Source organism: Neomonachus schauinslandi, chromosome 14 (assembly GCF_002201575.2).
Source record: "Neomonachus schauinslandi chromosome 14, ASM220157v2, whole genome shotgun sequence".
Lineage (NCBI taxonomy): Eukaryota > Metazoa > Chordata > Mammalia > Carnivora > Phocidae > Neomonachus > Neomonachus schauinslandi.
In genome coordinates this window covers 36469142-36492385 of record NC_058416.1, presented here as the reverse complement: position 1 = coordinate 36492385, position 23244 = coordinate 36469142, and the positions used below count along the sequence as shown (strand labels likewise).

Sequence of the window (23244 nt, the reverse complement as noted above, 5' to 3'; positions counted from 1 at the left end):
TCAGTTTCCAATTGTTCATTGCCAAAAATAGAGATATGAGTGATTTTTGTTGTTGACATTGTGTACTGTAACTTTACTGAAATTGCTTATTAGTTCAGGAAGTATTTTTGTAGATTCCTTGGGATCATGTCATCTGTGCTTAGGAACAATTTTATCTTTTCCAATCCATATGCATTTTAATTATTTTGTCTTGCCTTATTGTACTGACTAGGATTTCCAGTAAGATGTTGAAAATGGGTGGTGAGAGTGGACACCTTGCCTAATATCCAATTTTAGGGGGAAAGCATTTTTTTCCTTTATTAATAAGTATGGTATGATCTATAATTTGCTTTATTGCTTTTTCTTAATCATAACTGTTAACCTTTGTCAAATATCTTTTCTGTATCAATTGATATGATCATGTTTTTTTTCTTATGGTTTTCTTGTACTATTCTTGTCTGGTTTTGATAACAGAGTAATGTTGGCCTTATAAAATGAATTGGCAAGTGCTCCCTCCTATTTTCTTTTCTTTTTTTTTTTTTTTAAAGATTGTATTTATTTATTTGACAGAGAGAGACACAGCGAGAGAGGCAGCACAAGCAGGGGGAGTGGGAGAGGGAGAAGCAGGCCTCCCGCTGAGCAGGGAGCCCGATGCGGGGCTCAATCCCAGAACCCTGGGATCATGACCTGAGCTGGAGGCAGACGCTTAACGACTGAGCCACCCGGCACCCCTAAAGTTTGTTGTACTTTTAATATGCTAAAATGTTTTCCTTTATTCCCAAATTATTCAATTTTTGATTCAGTCATGACTTTTAAGTTTTTTCTCTTTAATCTGCTAACATAGTATATTATAGAAATCGGTTTTCTGGTAAACCATGCTTGCATTCCTAGCATCACCTTACCTGATTACATTATATACTGAGTTTGACTTGCTATTTAGGATTCTTCTATCTGTATTCACTTCTGCTTTTCCCACATGATCCTGTGAAGTTTTTGGGAGGGTCTGAAATTTTACCCAATTTAGAAGCTGCAAGTTAGCCTGTTATGTTTCATGGATAATGGCTGTAGACATGAGACTCCTGGGACAAGGACTTGATTGCTCACGCTATAGCAAGGAGCATGAGAAGCATTTGCATAGTACCTCTGGACCCTAATCCCATGGTAGCAAAGTGAAAGGTCTCAGGTGGATGCTGCACATGCTGTGAATTTGTGCAGCAGCTGAGCTTGGGGAATTCGCCTCTTACACAAGGCCTGATATTTGTCACAGACCTCATCCTTCAAGGTTGTTCACTAATAAATGGCCTGAGCAAAGAGTGGTCAGGGCCCTCCATTGTTGACAGAGCTAGCAAGAATGTATAGGGAGTCTTAGGGTCTGAGGTAGATTGCCTTTCCCAGCATGGTTTTGTTTCAAGATTACACTACCCTCAATTAACATGATGAACATTCTTTTTTTCTAATCCCAGAAACTATTTAAATAAGCTAGGTATTTATGTGCTGCTTGAAGTTTTGGTAAAACACAGCAAACAGTGCCTTGTTTGGGAAGAGAATGGAAGAATTTTGATGTGATTATTTTAACAGTAATTGACTTTCTATTTTTTCTTAGTAAATATAGTTTTCAGAATATTAATCCATAAAATTCTCAAGTATACATAATCTACTCTATCTGTAGGTCTTTTTAAGATTTTATTTATTTGAGAAAGAGCACGAGCAGGGGGAGAGGGCAGGGCAGAGGGGGGAAGTGGGGGAAGCAGATTCCCCACCAAGCACGGAGCCCCACGTGGGTCTCCATCCCAGAACTCTGGGATCATTACCTGAGCCCAAGGCAGACGCCTAACTGACTGAGCCACCCAGGTGTCCCTCTATCTATAGGCCTTTTTCTTTCAAGTTGTTAGTTGTGCATTTTTTCTATCAGTCTTTTAAGTTTTCTTTCCCCTTAGAGATCAGCTTTTGGTTCGTATTCTACAGCTCCGGCACTTTCTCCTCATCTCCAGTCTCCCCCTATATGAAGCCACGTAAACTAACTACTTAAATCTTCCATGTGTCCACTACGGAGTTCAACCTGGAGTGGGAACTATCTTTCCAGTTCATTCTGTTTTGTGGGTTGGTCCAGCACATCTTCTACCTTCAGAATCTGTGAAAAGGCAAGTCTGTGCTCCCCAAACTCAAGGAACATTTCAGCTCTTCCAGAGCTTCCTCATCTTGCACTGATCTAGCAGCAGTAAGGTAGGTCTGTGGGCAGAATTCTGAAGCAGAGTAATTCTTCATCTGGAGGAGATGCCTCAGGTCATCCTTTGAGGCACCCTCAATCCAAGTCATTCTCTTGTTACCCATATCCATCCCTTTCACTTGGCTTGGGGAATAGAAATGCTGGTCCAGTTGACTCTCAGTAGGCCCTCAGTGGGGTCTAGGGTCTTGTCCATTTTATTTTGTTTTTTAAATTCTCTTTAGAGTATAGGGTATCAATGCTTCTCAAGTTTTAAGGCTCTGGTTGTTATAAAAGAACAATTAGGGGCAGCTTGGAACAAACTGTGGATTAATATTTTTTGAAGTGTCTTTGTGGTAAAGAATTTAAAACTGAGTAAGGCCACCCAATAATATAAGTGAATTGATAAGTATACTATAATCTGGATGGTACTCAAGAAAATCAGACATCTCAAATTCAGAGACAGAAAGTAGAGTGGTGGTTACAAGGGGCTGTGGGAGGAGGAAATGAGGAGTCGTTGTTTAATGGGTATAGAGATCCAGTTCTGCAAGATGAAAAAGCTCTGGAGACCCATTGCACAACAATGTGAATATACTTAAAACTAATGAGCTATGTGCTTAAATAATTATGTAAAAAAAAAAAAAAAGAAAATCGGATATGATATCAAGCTGACATGGGGAATTTATTTTGTAGAAAAGCAACATCTAGAGAATGCCACAGACAGCCCTAGTATGTCTAAAGTACTACATATAAAAATGATAATTGCTCATAACGACTACACTGAAGCACTGAAAGATACCAAAGTATTTTCTGAATCCAAGGAGTCAAATTTTAGTCAGTATGGTTTTCATGTCCTTGCCTATCTCAAAGCTCTAATATGCCGACATTTGGTAAACCAGATAACCAGAACATTCAACACCCAAGTTTTCCGGCCATACATAGACTTACTCATACTCATCTGGTAAAACTCCACACAAATATTTTAACATTCCAATTTCTTGGTTAAGCTATATATTGCTTGAATTCATTAAATATACTTAGACTTCTCTATTATACAAAGTTAAATGTACAACTAAATTAGTAAAAAGTGCTCACTGTGGTTTTACTCTGACAAAAATGTTTTATGAATGTACTCTATACTAATACTGCCTTTTTAATTTAAATTTTTTCTTCTATTTTGTAACCAGTTTTGTGACTTTTTTTTGGTAAGAAATCTGTGCCTTAATTCTTACAGATTCTTCTTTTTTTCTCTTTATTTCTTAGCTAAACTTCAGTATGAGCTTTATTGGTATCTCAGGCTTTGTGTGTATCCCTACTCCTAAATGCCAACAGTTCTTCAGAGGCCTGGCATCCAGCATGGGGCTTACTGTGTTAAATTAGTTCTAGAAAAAGCATTAAAGACATTTTTCCTGAAATATACAGAATATGTCATGCCAAATCTCTTGTTTATACAATAAACTGGTAAAATTGGTAAACTGCACCTATAGCTCATATTCCCAAAATAGAATAACTTAAATATTAAAATGTACCTTTGTGTTACCACCATAACTGACCTTATAAGCATAACAAATGGAAATATTCAATAAAAAAAAAAATCACAAAATCCACTAACCATAAAGGCTGCATATCACAGCATATGAACTCTCATCTCCCTATGACCTATTCGTCACTACAGACAGCAATACTTTTTTAAGCTATTCTAGCATTTACGCCCTAATTAGAAATTTATACGAAACACAATTTTATGTTCAAATATGGAAATAAGCAACATAATTCCAAAACCCAAAAGTATCCCAGCATTCTGTAAAAAGAAATATCCCCAGCGGCTACATCCATGGTCACTAGCATCATTGTGCAGCATCTCAGGTACCTTAAAGAAAAAACAAGAGCAATGTTTAAGTTTTCAGAACCACAGATTAGTTTTTAGAATAATTTACAGGGCAGTAATATTAGCTTTATATGTAGCTGGATATACTGAGCCAACTCCTTAAAACAGGACCATATACATACTGACTCTAGCTAATAATGTCACATAGCATTTCCCAGCAGTTTAATTCACAATGATTATTCGGTTTGCTCCACTATGAAATGAAGAGCTATACTGATTACTCTGCTTTAGTTACTGCCTGTTGCTGAACCGAACATAACATGTGGCTTACCTAAGTTCGGAGATATGGAAATTCACATATAAAATAAAATTTTAGCAATCAGACTGGATGGGATTGTTATGTGGACTTTGGTGACAAAAATAAGTAACTCCTTTGTCCATTAATAAGGAAATTATGAGCATTCTGAAGTACACACAGTATGCCAACAACATGTGGCTTGTGCTGGGTTTCCAACAAATCTATACACAGTTGAATGCCTGATTACTGAGCGTCTACTCTCAAAAAGACGCATCAGAAAGGGGTGGATATTTCTGTGATCTGTAATTAGGCAGGATAAGGTGTGCTTGTGATCAACAATCCAAAAAGATAAACTCTAAAGAACCTGTATTTTCTATACTACCTTATCAAGTAAAGACTCACTTATTACTCTAAAGCCTTTTTAAAATTTTATTTATTTATTTATTTAAAAAGTAAGCTCTATGCCCAACGTGGGGCTTGAACTCACAACCCTGAGATCAATAGTCACATGCTCTACTGACTGAGCCAGCCAGGCACCCCTAAACTAAAGCCTTTTTAAAAATGAGGTTTCATGGGGGTGCCTGGGGGTGGCTCAGTCAGTTAAGCATCCGACTCTTGGTTTTGGCTAAGGTTGTGTTCTCAGGGTCCTGGGATCGAGCCCCATGTTGGCTCAGCACTCAGCTCGGAATCTGTTTGAGATTCTCTCTCCTTCTGCTCCTCCCCCCACCCCGGGATTCTCTCTCAAATAAATAAATCTTTTTTTTTTTTTAAAGAGGTTTCACTGAAGGGGCGCCTGGGTGGCTCAGTTGGTTAAGCGACTGCCTTCGGCTCAGGTCGTGATCCTGGAGTCCTGGGATCGAGTCCCGCATCGGGCTCCCTGCTCGGCAGGAAGTCTGCTTCTCCCTCTGCCCCTCCCCCCTCTCATGCTCTCTCTCTATCTCATTCTCTCTCTCTCAAATAAATAAATCTTTTTTTTTTTTTAAAGAGGTTTCACTGAACATTTTATTTTATTGTTAGTCAACACTATAATTAGACTTCTTAAAAACTTACCATATCAACCAGAGCAACATACATGAATAAGCCAGCAGTAAGTGCAAATATCCACATAGAAACATTTTCAGCATAATGACCAATGAAGATTCCCGTTGCCATTCCAAGATAAGCCAGCATGGCTGACAAAGCATTATAAAGAACAGCCTGCTTAACAGTCATGCCAGCCTTTAGTAAAACAGCAAAGTCACCTTTAACAGAAAACAAAAAAGGGGACAAAGTAATGAAAGAAATCACTTTTCAGACATATACCTAAGAAACTTCTCAATTTAGGAAATTCTCTTATTTTTTTGAAGGAAAAAGAAAGCAGCAAAGAATTTCCAGGGGTAACAGTGTTAGTGTAAATCACCCTAACAGCTCTATAAATTAAGGTATTTTTTATCCAAAGTTTTTCTTAAGGCTTCCACTCTGTCAGTGAATGATAAATGCCATGAACTTAAATTTGTGCTCTTGCACGGACTTCAACAAGCTTGTAATTGGGCACAAAGAAGAGGGTGGAGAACACACATAAAATGATCATCAAATGATAAAGGCAATTTATAATTAAAAGCTAAAGAGTCTAAGGTTCTAGTTATAAAAGGATAAAAAGAGAAATTAAGATGGGAATAGCTAAGGGGGGCATCATGGAATATGAAGGATCTAGAATGTGGAACATAAACCAGATGCTGAGGATTATAAGCATCCAGCAGGCAGATGGGAGGCCTTTTGAATGGCAGTACATGCCAAGGAACAAAATTGAAAATGGCCTCACAGGTATGTTGCAAATATCAATCTATAAGAAGAAAAACAAGGACATGAACTGGGATTCAGAACAACTCTAGGAAGGTTTTAAATCCTGGTGACAGAGGAGAAAAATACTCAAAACACAATTCATCAACTTCCCTTTGCTTTAGCTCCAATGAGAGTCTCTTTGCCGATTTCTTTCTGTTAGTGGAAGATGATTTCTTTGAATCCCGTGGTCTTATTCATATTGTAGGTATGAAGATAATGATCACTGATGTCACCAGTATGCTGGTATAAGAAGGCATTTGGTAGGATAAGAGGACAAGAGAGGCGGCCCAGGTATCTCCCTGGCAATCCCACAGAGGCAATTGGTCAGAGTTCTGGCTGGAAACAAACTTATACTCAGCCAGAAAAGAAAGGTAGCTAGGTTAGTAGAAGGCAGGAAAGTTACGAGGAAGCTTGCTGGAACGATCAATAGCAAATGCCAGTGACGCTAGGATACTTCATCCCCCTGGAAAATACTGTTTGTGTGGTTCTCTTACCTAATTCATGAGGCAATTCGTGACAAAACACAGCAACAGAAGTACTTAAACCACTCGACAAACCTTCAGTGAAAGCAGCGCCTGGGTAAAAATCAATCAGAGAAAGTTTGGCTACATTATTTTGTGGGCGCTTTTTTAAAAAAAATCTTATCAGCATACAAAATGAGGTAGAAGAAGTAAACTACATCCTGGTCATGAATTAACAGAACTTTCCCAGCTGCACTCTGCATCTTTACAAGTAATTTTAGATTACATTCAATCAGGTTTAAATTTCCCAGTGGAGCATAAGCAGGTACAACCGAGAAGGGAAAGTTCCACTATGTTTCAGAGTGATTAGAGGATCTTATCACAGACCTGAGAAGTAACTGTTATCACATAAAACATTTATGTAAAAAATAAACTGATTTAAAAGGTTTAGAAGAAAATGCAGCAGTCCAAGAGTACAAAAACGTATGTTTCACTGGCCTCAGAAGAATTCACTAAGTAATTAGATTTGTTTACATTCATTCTTTCACTGTCTAATAAGGAAAGTCTAAGACAAATAACTCCCTCCATTTTAAAAGCTAACACTGTATACAACGGATCGCTTATAAAGCATGACCGAGCATGTGCATGTCCTCCTTTGTTGCTTCCGCTGTGCACAGCACATAGAGGAGGAAGCGCACCAGGCTTCCAGGGAGCCAAGGCCTGGGCTCTTCTCCGCCTGGTTATAAAACAACACTGCCTCCTTGGGCAAGTGGTTCGCCTTGCCAGGCCTCCACTGCCTTACCTGTAATTATTTCCACTGCTCCTTCCAGCACCAACTTACTATAAATTGTAAGTATTCTGTTATCTCTCGATCGTGACAGAACAATTTAATAGCAAAAACTCTCTAAAATTTTTGGTAACTGAACTTATCAGATATGCCAAGATTCCTTCAGTATAAAAGATGATGGAAAAAAGTGTCTTGTACCTTAGTATTGTTTATACGGCAGATAAGGGAACTCTAATGTAAAAACAAAAAAAACCCCACAAAAACACATGCTCCATACACGTTAGAGTTTGATTTTAAGACTCTACAAATTAAAACAACTTTTGAGAGTTACCACTTAGGTAATGGGGTAAGCAGTTTGTAGCACTTAATCTTATGTAACATTCATTAAGTACTTCGTTGTCAAGGTAGGTACAGAAGAAATAACATTTTGATAACCTTAGAAGTTATTAGCTTTATCAAAATCACCCTATTCTTCGTTAAGAGGGGACTGGTGGTTTAACGTGACATTTTCAGAGTCAGCCAACAAGAAGCAAACATGTAGATTGTACCAATTGCAAGGCCATCGCTGAAATTGTGCAGGCCGTCGCCCATGATCACCATCCAGGCCAACGTGGCGATGCCCGCATCCTTCAGCTCCTCCCGAGAGTAGCGCTGACTGTGACTGTGGGGGTGGTGGTTTTGGTGGTGGTGGTGATGCAGAATATGATGGTAGTCATGATGGTGGTGAATGAGATCGTCTGACTGGCCAAGCGTATCATGAAAATGCGAATGGCATTTATTCTTGCACCCTCGGGGGACATATTCATTATAGACTTCTTGTGGATGAGCATGAGCTATCATGACCTCTTCTTCTTCCAAGATTGCTGGCTGTTGAGAATCAAAGTGGGAGGGCTCCTGGGAGTCTGTTCGTAAATAGGCTTCAGGTCCTAGGTGTAAACATAAAGGACAATGGGTCAAAGTCAGAAGGCTTTGTTAATGTGCTTGGATACATTTCAAACATTCCCACTGACAAAGTCAAAAGAGATCTTAGAGCATGGCAAGTCTCTCACATACAGAACTAAACAGAGTATTGCTGATGCAAAACATCAGCAGGTTTTAATGAATTTTAGAAATTAAATGGTCTCACATATTAAGAATGGATTTTAAACTTTAACCTCCAATAAGGTTAGCCCCCACAGTCTCCCTTGATTTCTTCTGCCTTCTTACATTTTTTTCTTTTTCAAGTTTTTAAGTTCCATTTAGCTAACATGCAGTGTAATATCTGCCTCCTTACATTTTAAAAGATAACTTTTCCCCGATTATAAAAGCAGCACATGCTTACTTTAGAAAAACATTTAAGAAAAATACTGAAAACAAAAAACACGCATAATCCTGTTGTCCAACTTCTTTTTTGAGGGTAAAGTTCAAGGAAAAACAAGCATTTGAATTACAGCGATCACCAAGGACAATTTATTATCTACTTGTGCAAAGAAAAGTAAATTGCAACAATAAAGTTTTGTTTTTCCCTTTGTCCTGTGCACGGATCACACTTTTCTCGGGCACATTCCCGACACTGTGGTCCAGTCCCAGGGCAGCAGTTCCCTCTCACTGTTAAGTATTTCACTGGACTCCGTTAGAAAGGTTGAAGAAAGAATAGACACAAGAAGAGCAAGAACATTTTACTTACTTTTTAGAGAAAAAAGCAGGATAAAAACAAAAGGTGGGCAGGAAAGCGTACAGGTAGGCAGTAGCAACTAGGCAGTTTTTCTCCCTTGTTAGCTGGGAACTATCTCGTGAGCACTTACTCTGGCCAGGTACCCTGGGAGCATGACAAAGTCTCTAACTTGAATTCAAGCAAGTTATGTTCTTGTGGGGCGACAGCCACATGTAATAAGGAAACACAAGTGTAAATAAGGTCATGTGAGGTACTGGAAAGCATGGGGAAAACCAGAAAAGGGTAACAAGAAGGACAGTAACTGGGAGACCTTTGTCTTTGGGTGATCAGGGAAGGCCTCTGAGCCCAAATGATGGGAGCAGGAATCTGTGTAAAGATCTGATAGGAGGCTTCCAAGCAGAGACATGCAAGGCTCGGGGATAAACCTGGTGTGCTCACAGAATGAAAAGAAGGCCAGTGAGACTGGACACAATGAACAGTGGGAGAGAGTGGAGGGCAGGGTCGGACCATGAAGGTCATGGTGAGGAGTTTGATTTAAAATTTTAATCTTAACTCAATCTGTCCAATAAGAAATGCCAAGCTAATAGTCAAGCTGCAGGAAAAATAGTAACTTCACAGCGGAGCACCACGTCAGGTGGCACACGACGTCACTGTAGAGGATACAATACCACATTGTGGTACTTCTGCCCCAAATGATCAATCTAGTCCTAAAAAAGATTAGAAACAGCCCAAATGAGGGGCAACTTGATCCTGGGCTATGCTATGGACCAATTTTTTCTTTTGCTAGAGGGAAAATATAAAGGAATCATTAAGACAACTGGAAAAACATGAGTGAGGTCTAGAGACTAGATAATGACATGGTATCAGCATTAATTTCCTGATTTCAATAACTGAACCATGGTTATATAAGACACTGTCTTTTTTCTTAGGAAACATATACTGAATATTTAGGGATACAGAGACATCTCATCTGTAACTTACTTTCAAATGGTTTAGCAAAAAAGTGTATGTGTACTCAGAGAGAAACAGAATGATAAGGGTAAGTAAAATAACTGGGAGTTGTATGAAAGATACACAAATTCTTTTACTTTTTTTTTTTTTTTTTTAAAGATTTTATTTATTTGACAGAGAGAGAGAGAGAGAGCACAAGCAGGGGGAGCAGTAGAGGGAGAGGGAGAAGCAGACTTCCTGCCGAGCAGGGAGCCTGATGCGGGGCTCGATCCCAGGACCCTGGGATCATGACCTGAGCTGAGAGCAGATGCTTAAACATCTGAGCTACCCAGGTACCCCTCTTTGTACTACTCTTGAAACTTTTCTGTATTTTGAATTCCTTCAAAATAAAAAATTAGAAAAAAATGTAAATATAAACAACTTACTCACTGGCAATTAAAAAGGCATTAAATATTTCAAAACTAAAAAAATTAAAAATAAAAAAAGGGACACGGTCCCGTCTCTCTCAGATAGTCCAAACTGCCTGCAAATCACAGAATAATAAACTCCCCCCAGCCCTCAGATTTGTTAAGACTTACGATCATCTGCGTCTACTTTCTCCTCATTTGTTGAAAGTTGAGATTCGTACTTGGACAGCTGCTTCTTAATCTCCACATCATCATCAGTTTCAGGTTTTTTCTGATTCTAAAATGGCAAGGGAAAGCAACACTTTAAAACCATTGATGTGCTTATGTGTACAATTATAAACAAACAGTTAAGCAAAAGACTCAGAGAAAGACAACAGAGTAAAGGACCTTTATTGGGATAAAATTCCTCCAAGGGCAGGCAGGGCCTGTAGTTAACTTACACAGCACCTAGTCGTGTGTTTTAGGCATAACAACTGCTCAGGAAGGTGAAGCATCAAGGCTTCAGTAATATGAAATGTTGCAAAATCACATATTCATCTTTCTCAGTGTCCCCTAGGTCATCTACTTTAAGTGTGCTCTGGGAACCTGTTAGAAATGAACAATCTTGGGCCATACCCCAGATCTAATGAATCAGCATAGGGATTTTAACTAGATGCCTGGATGATTCATACACATATTAAAATTGAACTCTGCCTCAGGTTATCAATTTAGAACCAACTGGAGACATATTCTCCAGCATTTAGTGATCTGCTAACCAGCTGCTTGGTTTTCTCCATCCCTCTTTTGGACACCGAAACCCCATACTTCCCATACCTAAAACTATACTGTGACACTGATTAGGAGTTTGCTATTAAAACCAAAATACTTTTCCTATAATAAAACACCATTAACAAGCTTTCTCTTTTTAAACAAATCTCGGTTAGTTAGCCTCAAATTTATCACTAGGTTTTTAACTACCTCAATACCATGCTTGAGCTATTGTCCTTATCTCTGAGCCCAAACATAAAGATCACCATTTGAACACTGGTGCCTGTGTATGATTTATGTAAATCAAACATTACTTACTTGCGTAGAAGTAATGCTTTACTTACTTTTCTTACGTAGAAGAGAATACTCAAAATGATGAAAATTGTCACACAAATAATAGATTTCTTATTTGCAGTACTTTTGAATATGACTTAAACAATCACCACCGGACCCGAGATTTCATTCTAGCTCTGATAACATGTAAAATATCCGTACGTTCTTAGATTAAATCTAGAGTTCTTAAAGGCAAGCACACAGACACATCTTTATACCTACCCCTAGCTTAGTGCCTTCAACAGAGAAAGTACTTCAATATTTGTGACAATAAATGAATTCAGGATATTTTATGTCACATCAGTTAACGCTTTCTTTCTTGTTGGGCAACGACCTAGAACTCATAGCTTAACCAATTCTTTCATTCTGTAAGTACTGGGGACCTATAATGTTCTCTACGCTGAGTTCTGGCAATACAACGTAAAGATACACATGGTCTCCGCTTTCATGGAGTTTATCACCCACAGGGAGGGAGGCTTTACAGATATAATGATTAAATAGTTCATTGATGGCAATTTTTGATATGTTTTACAAAGGAAAACCACATAGTGCTATGAGAGTGTATAACAAGATCTAACTAAGTCCCAGTGCAGGCTTCCTTGAGAAGGTGATCCTTACACCAAGACCTAAAGATAGGCAGGAGTTTGTGGGGGAAGGGTGGGCTGGGAATAGGGGTGGAGAGGTGGATTCCAGGTAGGGAGAACTGCATGTGGGAGGGCCCTAAAACAGGAAGGGGCCAACCCCATCCCAGAAATGAAAGGAGCGCAAGGTGGTTGGGGCTTAGTAGGTCAGAGACAGAGGGGGCTAGAGGCTGGGTGGCAGAAGGAGACCCTGACAATGCAAACCAAGTTAAAAGTGTGGACTTTGTCCTACTAGTATCAAGAAGTCACTGAAGGAAGGATTTTGAATGGTGGTGTACAACTTCATCAGATTTCCACTGAAACAAATCACTTTGCTCTGCTCTGGATTGGGAGAAGAAAACAATAAAATACTGCAGACAGGCCAGTTAGGAAGTGGCTGCTCTCACCCAGGTGGGAGATAAACATGGCTTAGACTAGAATGATAGCAAGGAAGAGGGAGAGAAAATGGAAAGGCTCTAGATATATTCACTAAAACTAGCTTGGATATGAGGATAAGGGAGATGTCATAGATGACTTGCATGTTCCTAGTGTGAGCAATAACCTTCACTGGTAGAAAAAAGGTTTTGAGGCTGAACTTATTATAAAGGTCCAACTATCTATATCAAGTATGAGATGTGACCCTAATTTGAATATAGATTTCAGATTGACATATATGGTATGATATATGGAATCTCCCAGGGATGCAGAATGGATATCTTAAGGAAAATCCTTAAGGCTGAAAAAGTTCTCAAAACTCACCATATAATGAAGAGGTTTTGTTTTGTTTTGAGAGAACAAATGTAATTTAAAACTGTTAAATGAGTAATGCTAAGATCTGGACACCTTTAATAAAAGATAAACTCAATATATTCTAAAAAGGAAGAGAACAAGTAACATTTACAAAACTCCTGTGGGAAGTCTGTGTAGAAATTATGCTTACTTGCCATTTAATGTTTCTTATACGTTCAACAAATGTTTGTTAACTATCATGTGCCAGATGCTATTCTAGGCATTGGAGATGTAGCAGAGGTCCTAGCTCTTAAGAATTTTTATTCCAGGGTGCCTGGGTGGCTCAGTTGGTTAAGCGACTGCCTTCGGCTCAGGTCATGATCCTGGAGTCCCTGGATCGAGTCCCGCGTCGGGCTCCCTGCTTGGCAGGGAGCCTGCTTCTGCCTCTGACCCTCCCCCCTCTCATGTGCTCTCTCTCTCTCATTCTCTCTGTCTCAAATAAATAAATAAAATCTTTAAAAAAAAAAAAAAAAGAATTTTTATTCCAGTATAAACTATTTTCGAAAAGAGATCATCAAACTTCTTTGACTGTAAGCCATAGTAAAACATGTAATATACTGTAATATTACTGCTGCCTTTAAAAACATTGGTCATGACAGAAGATTAATTTCACAACTCACTGAGTTAAAAATTGTTCTGTATTAAATCATAGAGAGCCTACTTCTTAAGAGTCCCATGTTAAAGAGTACCAGATTAAAGAAAAGCTATCTATAGGTAAAATTTGAAAACTGAGTTGAAATTAGCATGCTAAAGAAATGATGGCATGTGAACTAGAGCCACAGTAAAACAAACAAACCTCCAAACCTCACCCCCACCAAAAGAGAATAAAATATATATATTTTTTTAACGGAAAGAATTCCAGGGAATGTAAACAAGTAGGATAACTCTCCAATCAGTCCAAGTGAAGCACCTGGGATCATGGGAACATGGAAGAGGACTCTCTGGATTAAGAATAAGCTATTCTCATTTCACTTCTTTCCTCTAACTTTAGGTCCAGTAAAGAGAAGGTTCACAATTTGTAACTTGAGGTCTTAGTGAAGGTCAAATCTCTAAGGGCAAATCTTCACAGGATGGAGAAGGAGGCAACTCTCCTGTTCACACACACACTTGTTTCCCACAGTGAGCTCTGTGCTCAGCAAGAATCAACTACATTTGTTTTCAAACATCTTCATGCCAGTTAGGCTTGTTATTGTAATTGCACAATTTAATTACACGTAACTCAAACTGTGAAATGATGGTGAGAATAGTTACTTCTATGAAAACTTAAGCTGAATACTTTTGAAAGATTCAAAGGCAAGTTGTTAAAAAAAAGAAGACTATTAAGTTATGTAAAGCAACCACTGCATAAAATTTACAAAGCCTAGATTCTACTCTTGAATACCTTTCCAAGTGTGTAACCTCTTGCTCAACTTGAGAGAAACCAAAATTGGAGACTGCAGATGAAGTAGCCTGGCTACAGAAAAAAAAAAGATCATACAGAGCTCTGACTCAAAGAAAATCTTGGTCAACATCAAATGACCAGAATATGAATGTACAAATGTTTTAAGTTAAATTAAAATGTCTAAGATGTGTACGTATCCTCTTTAAGAGTTCCCATTAGGACAATCTTTTGACTGACTTGCCTGGTCACATCAGTTTAAGAGATGCCAGATAACCACAGGCGACTCATGGGGTGTTTTTACCAGAAATAAAGAGCCTATACTTCATACTATTTTCTGGCAGCAATTTGCAAAGGACAAAACTGTGAAAGTCACAAACCTTCTGAAACACAACAGAATATTCAGCTACTGGATGAATAATTAAAGTGAATCACAACAGTTAATCATAACTACCAATAAATACCAACAGTGTATCCATAATGCTTCTTTAAAAAACAAAACAAAACACACAGAGTGCCTGGGTGGCTCAGTTGGTTAAGTGTCCTACTCTCGATCTCAGCTCAGGTCTAAATTTCGGGTCGTGAGTTCAAGTCCCACATCGGGCTCCATGATAGGGATGGAGCCTATTTAAGAAAAAACAAAAAACAAAACAAAAAACCCCACACAAACAAAAAACCACAACACTTTACTGAGGTATGACTGACAATGAAAAAGGTGTACACATTTAATGTATATAAATCAATGAATTTGGGTATATATATCCAAGAAACCATCTCCACCATCAAGGCCGTAATCATGATGCTTTGGACCTTCAAGGCTTTGTTTGTGCCTTGTTTGGTTTTACACAAATGTTCATCCTTCACCATTCTTACCCTCTTGGGAGTTTGGAGGGAATACTGAAATAGAGAACTCCAGGGTTATTGAGATGGAGAACAGCTTTCCATGAATGCCTCTGGAAACAAAAATTACCTCAGGGTACTGAAACCCTCTCAAATGAAGATCATACCTGCTGGACAAGCTCAGCTAACAGTCTAGTTAGAATACTACTCACATAAATGTCTGATGCATAGTAAATACACAGTACTTTTTCTTACCTTTTTCTTCTTATCTTTAAATTGCTTGATTAATGTGAGTACATGTTCAACAAGAAACATGAAATACAAGCCACCCAGAGCTGTCAGACCCTTCCATGTGGAATCAAAATAGGTACTTTCTTCTATGTTTTGAGAAGACAGATGACTGAAAAGTGGCCCTCTCTTCATTTCCATTGTGGATTCTTCATGGCTGTGACTATGGTGGTGACTTGCATGAGACTACAGGAAAAACAGTTATGTATTTTATGAATTCATTAGTTTCACACATGTCAGAAAAATTGGCTAAGATAATAAGGTCAAATATGAAACCATTCAGAATTAGGCAATTAATGGGATATGTCAGAGCTGAGGGGGGAAGTTTAATACATTAAAATGACCCACAGGCTGCTAGCGATCTACAGCTTAATGTATAATGTCCTAAGGCACTTAACGGTGTACATTGGTTTAGCGTGATGACAGACACCTTCTCTAACGACTCTCATACAGGTAGCGGGTATTTTCAATGTTTGACACATTACCAGGGCCACAAATGACAGGGAACTCCCAGACTCAACAGGCATACAGGGTTTACTGTTTATACTCCAGGCAGAAAAAGCCCATACTAGTCCTGCTACTGCGCTTACAAGAAGCCTAGTGTGTGTCATGGGCCCTGGCAGGTACCCGAGATCAGGTGCACTGCCCCAGCAGTCTGCCACAGGCATTAACGTGAGGGCATGTCAGGGAACCGAGTGTGGAGCACAGCAAGAGCGGTGAGATGGGGGTGGTCCCAGGATACACGCTACACACAGGCTGCGTGGTGCAGCGAGTATTCCTGAACATCTGCCATCTGGGGCCGAGGGAGCGCAGCACAGCAAAACAGTTTTGCGCTATGTAGAGAGCTCTGGGAATGATTTCTTTTTCCCACTGACCTGTAAGCCTTTAAGGGAAACTTAAAAGATGCGATCCAAATACTTTAAGTTTTTAACAGAGCTATTAAATAAACTTTACTCAACTTATGTAAGAATTTACTTGTGTCAGTGAGTATGGATCTCTAATTACACACATAAATTCAACTCTAAAGGAAAACTCATTTCTTGAGTACATAGAGAATCAGTTTCTATTTCTGCGGCAATTACATTAATGTAAGCAGATAATTCACATTGTTGCAATCTGTCACAGTAATAATATCTGAGCAGAAGCTGTCTCCTTCATTAGCTGGGCCCAAAAAGTTAAATTAGTTGGTATTTAGTAAATTCCCTTAAAGAGAAAAGCAAAAAACAAACCACGAACCTATATTAAGATCTAGTACAAAAATGCAGCTTTCAGTCACCAAATATATTTTAAAATCAACTCTTCTAAACCAAATTTCTAACCTTTTATGTATATCAATACAAAGAATTCTAGTACAAACCAAAAATATATTAATTTTTTCACTGTTGAATAATAAAATATACTGATAGGACAAATGACTGTACTTACATGTGGAAGGAGGTGTAAAAAAGCATCGCCACTTAATGTCCCAACGGCCAGTGCCACAAGGAAACTTAGGAGAAATTTGAAAAACACCCGATTCATGAGAGGCACTAAGATAACGCCGAGCAAAGACAGAAAACTGATGATGGAAATGGCTATAAAGCCACCAACCCAGGCTGTCAAATAAAACACAGCAAAGGAAAAATTATACAATCGATAAACTTTAAAAGCGTAGCATAAAGCAACTTGTAAAAGCAAGTTGCCTTTCTTAAGCTAAAGAAATACTAACTCAGTGGAAGAGGACTGTGGAAATAGGGCAATAACCATTTGCTGGTACAAATGAATAATCTGACTGAACCCTCCTGGGAAAGAGCAGAAGTCTGGTGGAACGTACTTCAGATGGGGGTGGAAGGGAGAAAATGGTTACCAACGATGAATTCTAGATCATTTGGGAACTGAGCTTTTAGACTCCCATATACAGCTAAATTAGGAAAGAGAGGAGTTAAAAAAAAAGAGAAAAAAGGAAAAAAAAAAAGGAAAGAATGAAAGAAACCGGGAATTCAATGATTTCTTCAGTAAACAAAGCAATTATTTATTTACCATAGTTTTTGAGCAACACAGCTCTACACTATAGCAGAACTGATCTTGGTTTCATTTATTAATAAGAACCAGAATTAGGCCCCAATATAGCAGATATTAACTCTGACCTTCTGAAACAGTGTGACAACATAAAAAGCCCAAATTTCAAATGGCCCTGATTTCCTGTGGGATGACCTCAGTTATAATCTGTTTTATTTATTATTATTTTTCTTAAGGCAAGGCTAACCAACCTCCTTTCTTCACATTCAAGGCAGAGAACAATTAAGATATGTGGGGGGTGCCTGGGTGGCTCAGTTGGTTAAGCGGCTGCCTTTGGCTCAGGTCATGATCCCAGGGTCCTGGGATCGAGTTCCGCATCAGGCTCCCTGCTCAGCGGAGAGCCTGCTTCTCCCTCTCCCTCTGCCTGCCGTTCTGCCTACTTGTGCTCTCTCTCTCTCTCTGTCAAATAAATAAATAAAATCTTAAAAAAAAAAAAAAGATATTTGGAATTACGCTGAAAAATGAATAGGTTGATGTAAATATAAGGAAAAGTACAACATAAATGTATCTACTTGAAATTATTTTTATGTAAGAAAGGCAACTACCTATTTGTAAAGAATAGGTCTTTGGAGGGATTTCAGCTTTCTTTTCACTCGTTGTATGAATCAGACATGATCTAGCGTCAATTTGATTGATGATGGCTGGGCAGAGATAGTTGAACTCCGTTGCATTCAGCAGAACCTGGATGCCCATGCCATGAGATGTAAGCAACTTTGACGCATTGAAACACTGCAGGAAACAAAACAGTGAAAATCACCAAAAAGCATTCCCATTAGATAATCCAAAAAAGTTGTCTGATGATATAACACCCTTTCCATACTGAAGCTCCTTATTTTTTCAAGTTAATGCATTAAAACCAACTTTTGTCTTGAGTACTTTGGAACTTGCCTCAAGCTCCCTGGAGATACTATGTCACAATGGGGATATCCCACCTCTTCTGCTTCCTTCTTCTTGGGAGAAGCAGGTAAATCACTAGTCATCTAGAGAAAAAGCCCCGAGTGGAATAACCTTGAGGATAAATGGACATTCACAAGCCTGTTAACTCACTGTATAAACCTATTAAGGAAATGAGCTTTAATTTTGAGATGGAGTTCATTAGAGATTGAGAAATATGTTGCTTTAGTACTAAAGCTACCCTACGTGGCCTAAACAAGCCCAAGACACGTCACTCTTCCAGCAATGATTGTACTTGCAAAACTTAGCTCAGTTCTGTCTATACACCTGGCAAAAGCTCTACAACGAGAGAATATTAAATTATGTAAATTACTCTTGCGGAGGGCAAGGCTGGTTAATAAAACAAACTTGTACCAGCAGGCAGCTGTTTCAACAGCTTAATTAGATGACAAGCTTAGTTTGAAAAGAATCCCCTGTAGGTAATCTAAGCTCCCCTTCTCACACAAAAAAAATTGGCAGTAGCACCTGCTTCTCATCTTCTGAGAAGTTACTTTAAATTCCCATAGTTCTTGGCCAATACTACTCAAGCCAAACTTTATTACCGGTGTCACTATGGGAATGACCATTAGGATTATTCCGGAATTGGTACAGTCATAGGATGACTTGAACAAAGTACTCTTTAAGTTTTGCTTATTAATGCATACTAACTAATTTCTTGCTCTTGACATCTCTCAGCCAAGAAGAACTGCGTACAGTCAGGAAGTCTAGACTAGGAAGACACGTGACTTCAGAACCTCACTTCCCAGACTTTTCAATTGTCCAGCACATGGTTCTTGGTAGCCTCTCCAGTTTCAGCACTCCCCAAGTCACTGAGAGCCCTCTTTCAAGGAGGTAACACTATTGTTCTCCATGCCTTCTTTTGTGCCTTCAGCCACACCTTTCTCTAAAACATGGATTCTAACTCCTGCTTTTTTGACCTCCCATTTTCTACTTTTCATTAACAATATTTACCTTCTAAAACTTTATCCAAATATCCTTGATTACTGCTTTCCATACTCATTTTAAATTCCATATTAGAAAATAGTTTTAGCTGCCAGCACCATTCTTACCAAAAAAATTATCCCCCAAGTTTTCTATCATTAATGTTTACAACACAGTAGGGACAAGGGCCTTTGGGCCAAGTGCCTGGATGAGAAAGTAGAAATTCCCTTTTCAATAACATCATTTTATTTTTACTTCACACTCCTTGCAACTAGAGATAGAATGGCAATGACAGGACAAGCAAGCAGGCATAATGAAAAACATCCATCTTACCTCCTGAGTATTTTCATTTGCGTTTCTGGAATACATAAAGCCTTTTCTGGGCTCACTCACAGATTCATTTGTTTTCCTACTGGCCAGCCGGCTCACCCGGCTTTTTTCTGTGATACTGGGTGGAGTGGAACTGCTCACGTCTTTGGGGAAAAATTTTCCAGGTTTTGGAGTGTCTATTGTCTCTAGAAAGTGAGTTCCTTCAGAGACAGCATTATACACAGCTGAGGTCACTTCACTAGCAGTAACACCATCCTTGATTAAAACATTCCTTCTACCATTGGCACGTTCTGATCGGTGAGATCCTTTCCCCTGGCTGTTTCTGGGATCTTTACCCGAACTATCAGACTCATGGTCTGGGCAAAGAGGTTTCCGATTATTTTTACTGGAAGCAGCATGATTACGGTGAGAGTGGTGATCATGGTCAGAGTGATGGTCGTGGTCATGGTGTATATGGATTTTTTTAACCTTATCTATGCCTATATTCTGAAGCAATTTTCTGAACCCTTCAACTGACAAGGAATTATTTTCTCCATAGCGATGGAAAAGCTGCTGTAGATGATGTCGCCGTGTGGCAACTGCCAAGTCAACGTTAATGCCAGATTCCCAATTCGTAATAATTTTCTCAGTGGTCTGAGCGAAAGCAGTTGCCGGTTCTAGTTCATGAAGGGGATTTGTGACTGACAGGGTGAAGGTCAGAATCAAGATTACAGATAAATTCCTCGCCATTGCACCTTCCTAGAGAAGACAGAAAAAAAAAATTCTTGCCTTCACTTTTAAAACAATTTAAAACTTAAGAAATCTCATGCTGAAAACTGCTATCAAATAATCAAGGTTTACAGAGCATCATTTAGTGTGACTGATTTAGTGCTACATACTGTGAAAATATAAAGAACTACATATATACATAAAGAAAATATGAAGAATCCTAGGCTCTACCCTTGCATTGCTAAAACACTTGAAACAACTGGAGAACAACTGCGTGCTGAGACCATAATTAGCACTGCAAAAGCAATAGTAATTCAGAAACTGGAGATTCATGTGGTCACAGACATACTTGGCAACTTATCACTGCTTCTGTGGACCCTCAAAAGGGATCACCAGGTAAGAACAATGATTTGAAACAAAACCCAACTACCCCCACCATCATCATTATTTTATAGAATAATCTTTTAACATAAAAAAACTAGAAGAAAAATAATAAATAAAAAAAATAAAAAAAAAATAGAATAACATAAAAAAACTAGAAATGGCAATCTCAGGATAATTCACATTTAAACCTTTTTAAAAATATATACAAATCGGCGCCTGGGTGGCTCAGTTGGTTAGGCGACTGCCTTCGGCTCAGGTCATGATCCTGGAGTCCCGGGATCGAGTCCCGCATCGGGCTCTCTGCTCGGCGGGGAGTCTGCTTCTCCCTCTGACCCTCCTCCCTCTCATGCTCTCTGTCTCTCATTCTCTCTCTCTCAAATAAATAAATAAAATCTTTAAAAAATATATATATATATATACAAATCAACTTAAGGCTTCTCTCCCCCAATCCCACTCCTCAAAGGTACCTAGTTTTGCCAGTTTCTTGTATTATCCCTTAGGATAGTTTCTACGCATACTCAAATAGATGTGTCCTTTTTCCTACTCAACAAATGACACCTTTCTGTGTTGGTACATATAGATTGATCTCATTCTCTTGAATGCCTGCAAAATAACACCTCTTCAAGTAAATTAAACTTCATAAAAAAATGTATCGTTCTTATGTGGCTATAAAACAGTGAAAATTTTATCACAGACTATCATCACTCATCCACACAATAGTATTTGGAACCAAAGGCCTACACTCCAAAGAGAAGAATGAAGTTGAGCCTTGGGGCGCCTGGCTGGCTCAGTCAGTGGAGCTTGCGGCTCTTGAACAAGCGGTTGTAGGTTTGAGCCCCATAAGAGATTACTTAAAAATAAAATCTTTAAAAAAGTAAAAAATAAAAAAAATAAAGAGACCATTTTATATATATAAATCAAGTTGAGCCTTGAAAAGCAGAACTCAGTTAAAGAAGAGAAGGTATAGTCCAGAGAAGCAGATGGACTGATATCTCAGGACCCAGCAGACGTCCACCACCACTGATGGATGGTGATTGTGACCAAATTCATCTGCCATCAGCCAAAGAATCTAGGGGTCGGGTTCCGGAGCTAGAGAGCAAGGAGGGGCAACCTAGTTCTACCACTTTCAGCTGTTTCCTGCACCAGGAAAAGCTGGTAATGATACATAACTTGACGGATGACTGAAGAAACCATATGAACGAATGTCTGTGCAGGTGCTCCATAACTGTCATTTGTTGCAGTGGAAAATGGAAGTATGTAACTACCATACGGCTAGACTCCTGAAAGAAGAATCGTCAGAGCCTGAAGTTTTGGGAATTCAGTTAATACGCAAAAGAGAAAGATTAAGAAATCATTCGCAGGAGAGAGAGGCAAGGAGCGGGGTGGGTGGGGACACGCACAGACGGATGGCTCAGGGGGCAGCTCCATGCCTTTCTCCGCATGGAGAGGGAGGATGCTTAAGGCGGTCGCGGACCGGCCGGCGGATCTTCCCTGCAAACCAGCATGTGTACAAGAAAAAAAAAAGCCGAAGGACAAGGGCCTGGAAAAAAGGGGCGAGTGGAGAAAATGGGAAAAGAGGACACAAAACTGCTTCCAAAAGCTTTTTATTTTTAAACACGACAGTACCTTCTTCGAATATGAGATGAACAGGACAGACCGTTTCCTTCTAAAGTCCTTCGCTGCACCCCGGAGCCCAACTATGCACCCGAAACTGGGAAAGTCCGGCCTCCACGGCCCGCGAGGCTCCCCCTCTCCGCTGTCCCCTCCCGGACCTGCGGGACTCACCTCTCCGCGGCCTCGCCGTCCCCGCGCGCTGGTTCAGCTCCCCGCGGGCGGTCCGGAGGTTTCGGAACCGGTCCGTGCTTCTCTCTGAGAAACCTCTACAGGGCACGGAGAAGCGGCGGTCTCATCTGCCCGGCTGCCCCTCGGGCCGGGGTACCGCCGCGCAGCCACCGGGAAGCCGCGCCCCACACGCCTCGCCTCCCGGGAGCAGGAGGACAATTACTAATTACCGCCGCGCGCAGCGCGCCGCCGCGAACCACCGCCTCCGCCGGCCATGACTTCAGGGCATGCGCAGTGCGACCCGGAACCCCGTCCCGGTCAGGCGGATCCGCGTGTCCGCCTGTTCGCCGGCGCCACGGGGCTCGCAGGAGCGGGAGGGGCAGAGGCGCGGTCAGAGTGGGCTGTGAGCGCCGACACCAGCTAGCTGGGGGCCCTTTCTAGGAGCCCCTCCGCGGCCCTGCGCCTTTCTGAGGCCGGAGACTCGCTCTCCAGGCCCCCCGGCCAGCCCCATCTGCTACTGGGACCCTGGCCGTGAGGGGCAGCGGGACGTTCCTGACAAGCACACGAGCCCCGGGTCTTTGTGGAAGGTGCTGAGCCACTCCAGTAGGGCCTTCGTTCCTGGGACGGAGGCTGTGCTTCTGCGCTGGGCCACGATCCAGAAGAAAGCTGGTAGCTGCGCTCAGACACTGAGGACCACTCTCGGCAGGAGAAGGGGCGGGCCCG

General features: G+C 40.2%; 1 protein-coding gene and 1 non-coding gene across 2 annotated transcripts; both read right to left on the bottom strand.

The window, feature by feature from the left end:
- Nucleotides 1-2821: 2821 nt before the first annotated feature.
- SLC39A6 (solute carrier family 39 member 6) lies at nucleotides 2822-23206 on the bottom strand. The gene is made up of 10 exons (XM_044920893.1): nucleotides 22525-23206; nucleotides 19651-20385; nucleotides 17988-18171; nucleotides 16810-16979; nucleotides 15352-15570; nucleotides 10561-10666; nucleotides 7926-8303; nucleotides 6624-6704; nucleotides 5359-5549; nucleotides 2822-4052 (listed from the first exon to the last, which is right to left on the bottom strand). The coding sequence occupies exons 2-10, from the start codon at nucleotides 20374-20376 to the stop codon at nucleotides 3900-3902; spliced, it is 2208 nt and encodes a 735-aa protein (XP_044776828.1). The 5' UTR covers nucleotides 20377-20385; nucleotides 22525-23206; the 3' UTR covers nucleotides 2822-3899.
- On the bottom strand, nucleotides 4771-4843 carry TRNAN-AUU. The gene has a single exon. It is a non-coding gene; the product is annotated as a tRNA-Asn (tRNA).
- Nucleotides 23207-23244: the final 38 nt, after the last annotated feature.

Coding starts and splice junctions, on each gene's coding strand:
- SLC39A6 (XM_044920893.1), bottom strand. CDS start 20,376: ATGGCGAGGAATTTATCTGTAATCTTGATTCTGACCTTCACCCTGTCA. Junction 10,667..15,351: donor TTAAAGATAAGAAGAAAAAG/GTAAGAAAAAGT, acceptor TTGCCATTTTAG/AATCAGAAAAAACCTGAAAC. Junction 8,304..10,560: donor GAAAGTAGACGCAGATGATC/GTAAGTCTTAAC, acceptor GTTTACACCTAG/GACCTGAAGCCTATTTACGA.